This window comes from Corvus brachyrhynchos, unplaced genomic scaffold, assembly GCF_000691975.1.
Source record: "Corvus brachyrhynchos isolate BGI_N302 unplaced genomic scaffold, ASM69197v1 scaffold661, whole genome shotgun sequence".
Lineage (NCBI taxonomy): Eukaryota > Metazoa > Chordata > Aves > Passeriformes > Corvidae > Corvus > Corvus brachyrhynchos.
The window spans coordinates 975,916-980,901 of record NW_008236246.1 but is presented as its reverse complement, the minus strand read 5'-3'; the positions used below and the strand labels follow the sequence as shown (position 1 = coordinate 980,901).

The window sequence follows — 4,986 nt, the reverse complement described above, 5'->3', positions numbered from 1 at the left end:
ATTCCTGCTCAAGAACAATGAGAGTGTCGCTGCCCAGGATGTCCGGAGGCTTTTTGTGCCTTTTGTGGTTTCCCTGAGGTGGGACACAGGTCTTTATGGGGCCTGCACAAGCAGCTTTAGGAAACACTCTGTGCATTCCTCATAGGGGCCTCCATGAGCCTGGTCCTGCTGTCGCTGCAGCCTCACAACCCCAGTAATCCTGTGACTGGGTGGAGGCAGAGGAGTAGGAAACCTTCTGAAGGGTTAAGATTGGCCTGGAGAGACCAGAGGATGGAAGCAGGTGGCACACACTGCGACTGGTACTAACGCAGAAAATCTGAACATGAGAAATGTCCAAGTTTTAAAGCCACATGCCTAAATATAAGGTCTTAGTTGTGGTTGTTATGAATAATTGTTCTTTAGGGAACGATTTTATAAATTGACCTCAGTTATACTTGCAAATAAAGAGGAAAAAGGACACTTTAGTGTGGAAGGCTTGTAAGTTTGTGTCTCCATGGCATCAGTTTTAATGTTTGCTGTCCCAAAAGCTTAGGATAAATTTGTAGGTTTTTCATCTCATCTTCTCAAATTCAATCACAACTCCTAAAATATATTTCAGAGTGCTCAAAGATCTTGTACACCCTCTAAACTTTTCTGTCAGTGGAACAAAGGTGTTTCAAAACTTCAGTGTGTTTGTATCAGTTACTGAAAAAAAAAATGTATCCAATGTATGATAGAGTGCCTTGACCTCTCCCAGGACAATGTTACAGTTAACTGAGAAATCTTACAGAAGTATATTAACTTGTGTGTTGTAAAAGACAGGACGTATTCTTGGCAAAAATCTCCTTAAAATTAAGTCTCACAAAGCTAAAAAAACCCAGTGGACACGAAATACAATTTTTTTTTCCACCAAGAGTCTGTGTTCACCTGTGTCAGCCCACAGGAATCTAAGAGGCCTTGTGCTGTTGCAAAGACTGGTGGGATCAAGGTGGCTATGGTGTTCTTAAATGTTAATTCATGAGATTGAGTTGAACTGTTGGCAGAGGGGAAAGTTAGGAGGCCTAAATGAAGGCTGTCAGGTTTGTGTGGATTTTTGTAGTTTTGAGTTTCTCTGACATGGTGTTGTGTGAATATTTTGAAAAGTTACTGCAGAGTAGTAGACAGTCACGAAAGCTGCAGAAGAGATTGTTTATGTGACTTTTCACCGTGTACTGAAATATACCATTTGCATTTCATAAAGTTTGTTAGGGCACTGGTGTTCCCAAAGAGATTATGTAGTACCTGAGCATTCTTTCTAAGTTACTGTGTACTGTGGGAAAAAGTTTTCTTTTGTTTTTGTCGTCTGAACTGATGATATCTTGACCCACAGTCATGGAAGGACTCAGAGGAGCAAGAAGTCAAAATAGACCTGACTTAAACAAGCAAATAAAGACGGTACCAAAGAACCCAACCAAACAAAAAAAAAAAAAAAATTACCACAAAACTTCTTTGTACTTATTCCTGCAAGAGAAGTTAGTCATGTTGCAAATGGAAGGTCATACAGATACCATGGTGTTTTATCAAGGAGTATCTTCTGGTTTAGTAATTCTTTATGGACAAAACCTTCTACTTTCTTGAGGGAAGTATGCACTCAGTGAAAGGCAGCAGCGAGTTGCCTGTCTGGACAAAGGGCATGTTTCAGAGAGTTGTGTGTGGTAATTGGGTTTTGGTTTTAATTTCTGCCATTTGTGGCTGCTGTAGAGCACTAGGGCAGGTGACTAGAACCTAAGTTTGGTTGTGGAAATAGTTGCAAATGGCTTTTCTTGTTTGTTTGTTTGTTTGTTTGTTTTTCCTTTAAGTTCTAACTTCAGAGAGAGAGGACCAGGGAAAATGTCATCAGATTTCTGCATCTTGGAGCTTCTTTTGCCTGAAGAGATGCACTTGGTTCTGAAAGATCTACAATGATACGTCTTAATGTGCCTTGTTATTTCTTCAGCTTGAAATGTTGATCAGGGCACGGTTCAGTAACTCTCAGGTTCTGCTCACAATTTTATTAGAGGTGTCTAAGTGGCACATTAATCTTTAGGCTAGAAGGAAGTTGCCCATCTTATCCACTGAACTTTGGAGATGCATATACTGATAGAACTGGACATTTTTGATGAAAGTCAGCAGCCAGTCACCTTGGCTACTGGGTCTCATTGATCAAGATATTTGATGTACTACTCCAAAATGGCAATGTACTGCTCTTGTTTAGTCTGCTGTCCTACCTGCCATGCAGCTTTAGCTTTTACTGCCTTCACTGCTCTTTTTCCGTGTCCAGGAGTCTTTCAGTAGGAGTTGCTACTTGCAGGTAGGAGGATGAAACTGTTTGACTTAAATAAAAAATGGAATCTCGGGTGAAGCCATGTCTGCATCTTACGATTTTTATGAATTTTAGCTAGTGATCATGAATTCTTGCATCTCACTCTTGGTTGAAACACAGTTGTTTCAGTGGTATGTACTTGAAAACTGCTCTTCCTTGTATGTGCAGAGCTGCTTTATGCCACTTCTATGTGTGTCCTTACAAAGCACACTTTTGAGAACTGGCTGTGGTTCCTCTAATGAAACCGACAAAGCACTTTTTCTCTTGGAGAAGCTAATAAAAATTACCCAAACCATATCTCTGCCGAACCAAACTGTTTCTCTTTTCATCTTTTCTCGAAGTCACAGTATTTCTGGAAGAATAGAGCTTGGGGAATGCATAGGCATCCACTGTTTCTTTTTGAAGGAAAAGTCCCTCAACAAATCCAACAAAAGCATTGGAGGTTTTAGCCTTTTAGTCAGGGCTAGGACTGAGCTGAGCAATGTCTGATCAGAAACATTCCACGTGGACTGCTAGAGCTGCTGCTGCTGAAGTAGAGTGACTTTGGAAACTATTTAAAGCTTGGACTTTGTTCTCTTTGTAGATGCTCCTCTACACATAGCCCTCAGGAGTACCCCATATAGAGATGAAAAAGTAGAAAAGAGAAGAACTTCAACTCCTGTAAGTGCATTAAATAGTCACCGACATTCTATTAGAGACCAAACCAGGAACCACATAGCAAGAGCACTGCGGAGGCCTCGGGAAAGAGAAAGAGTTCAACATGGTACGGCTTTTGGTTTAACATGGAAAGTTAAACGTGGAAAAGTCTTGGGAAAGTTTTGAACATTGTAAGGAACTGATAATATTCTGTATACCATCATTGAGAGAGAGTAATTTTGTATAAATGTATGGCATAAAATGTAAGCAGTGGTTTTTCACTGTCAATTTGTAAGTTTTCATGCTATCTGCATTGGGGTTTATTCTTCCCAGTCAGTTGATATTTTTAAGATGTAAAAAGTACTAATGTATTAAAGGTCATGAAAAGATTGTAGGTTCTGTTAAACTCCTGGTTGTCCAAATCGTTAAATATTTTAAGTAATCTTGTACTTACTCAGATACCTAAACTTAAAAGAGGGGGTGGGCACTGGGCAGTATGACCTAGGGTGTTTTATTTTGTAGGGGTTTTTTTTCAATAGCATTTGACCACTTCTGGTAGTCAGCAATTGCTACTAGACATCTCTGAAGAACTTGACAACTTTGACTATTCAGTGGTATAGTGTAAACCCTGTTTATACTGAAATCTACTATAGTATAGTTGTGTAACAGCCAAATGGGATGGGGGGATGGATGTATATGGCACACGCTCACAGAAACAATACATATATTTTAATATTTTGTATGTATATAAATGATATATAAATTTCCAGCATACTTCTAGATTACTACATCACTTCTTTCCTTCAGATGTTGGTAAGAATTTGAGTCACAGTGATGAGGAAAACACAAAATCTGAGGTTAGACTACTGTATCTATGACAGATGCTTTGTATCCTAGAGATCATCTCCTTAGCTGCCTGTCTCTTTGTTGTTCTGTTGATCATAGCAGTCAGGTAGTATTAAGCATCTTGTTTGTTCTTGGGCATCCCTTACTGCCCTCCCTTGTAGGAAGGTCTGAATGAGATCCATCAGTGTCTGCTCACTGTTCTCACTCAGTGGGATGTGTCCTACGTTCGAGTGTGGCATTTAGAGATTAGAGTGAACTTTCACAGTGGTGGTGTGATAGAGGATGATGAATACTCATTCCAGTCTTCATGAGTCTCTGCCATTCAAGGAAGTTGAAATCCTTCATTTTTTTCCCCAAAAAATCCAAACCATTTAAAAATGTAGTTTTGTGCTTAATTTTTAGGATTGTTTTTCAGTTTATCGTTTTGTTTGATCATGTGAATCTGTGAGGATGCTGCTAACCTAGACAAGTCTCTCTGTCTGGTCTTGCATCAGTGAGAATACATTACACTTCAGAGCACTTACAAGAAACAGCCTTAGGCAGCAAGATTTTTCAGTACCTGGTTTTTTGGAAGGCTCTGGTATAATACTTGAATACTTGTTCTTTGAAGATTTTTTTTTTTCAGGGAAACGAGCATTAACTCTGTTGTGCATTTCAGAAGATAGCTGCACATAGAAATTTGCAAAAACTTAGATTTTTTTCAGATTTTAAGACACATGGGGAAGCTCAATGGCACAAAGTGACATTTTCTTTCATATTTATCTGGGATATGTTGATAGTGATTGAGGAAGCTTATCCTGTGCCCTTGGATATCTTCAAACAAATCCAGCAATCTTATCATGTGAATTTCAGTTTTCAAATGAAAAGAAGCAAAATTTTCCTACCTCTGTTGAGCTCAGTTATTTTCTCTTTGCCCTTCTGGAAGAATAAAATGGCAGAACTTCCTTGCATCCCTGTGAACAGAGAGAAGGGAATGGTACCCAGAGGATCCTGACCATTGGAAGAACAGATGAGGACAGAGGAAAGTAAGAAGGAAGTTGGAAGCACTATGTTGGCAATTAAATATGAACCTTTTTTTTCTTCCTGTTTTTTGTTGGTTTTGGGTTTTTTTTGTTTTTTTAACCCCCCCCTCAAACACCCATGGAGGGGGTGGAAGAAGATGGCTTTTGTGCTGCCATTCCTGC

The 4,986-nt window shown here is 39.4% G+C and overlaps 1 protein-coding gene across 11 annotated transcripts in view; it reads left to right on the top strand.

The window, feature by feature from the left end:
* The window catches only part of PHF20 (PHD finger protein 20), a 69,263-nt gene that overhangs the window by 39,852 nt on the left and 24,425 nt on the right, over positions 1-4,986 (top strand). For 10 of the 11 annotated variants that reach the window (XM_017746974.1, XM_008643482.2, XM_017746970.1 and 7 more), the window contains one exon: positions 2,904-3,083. The exons of the other annotated variant lie outside the window; for it this stretch is intronic. In XM_017746974.1, the coding sequence (XP_017602463.1) occupies positions 2,904-3,083 (180 nt within the window). The remainder of the gene's footprint in view (positions 1-2,903; positions 3,084-4,986) is intronic. 11 annotated transcript variants of the gene reach the window in all.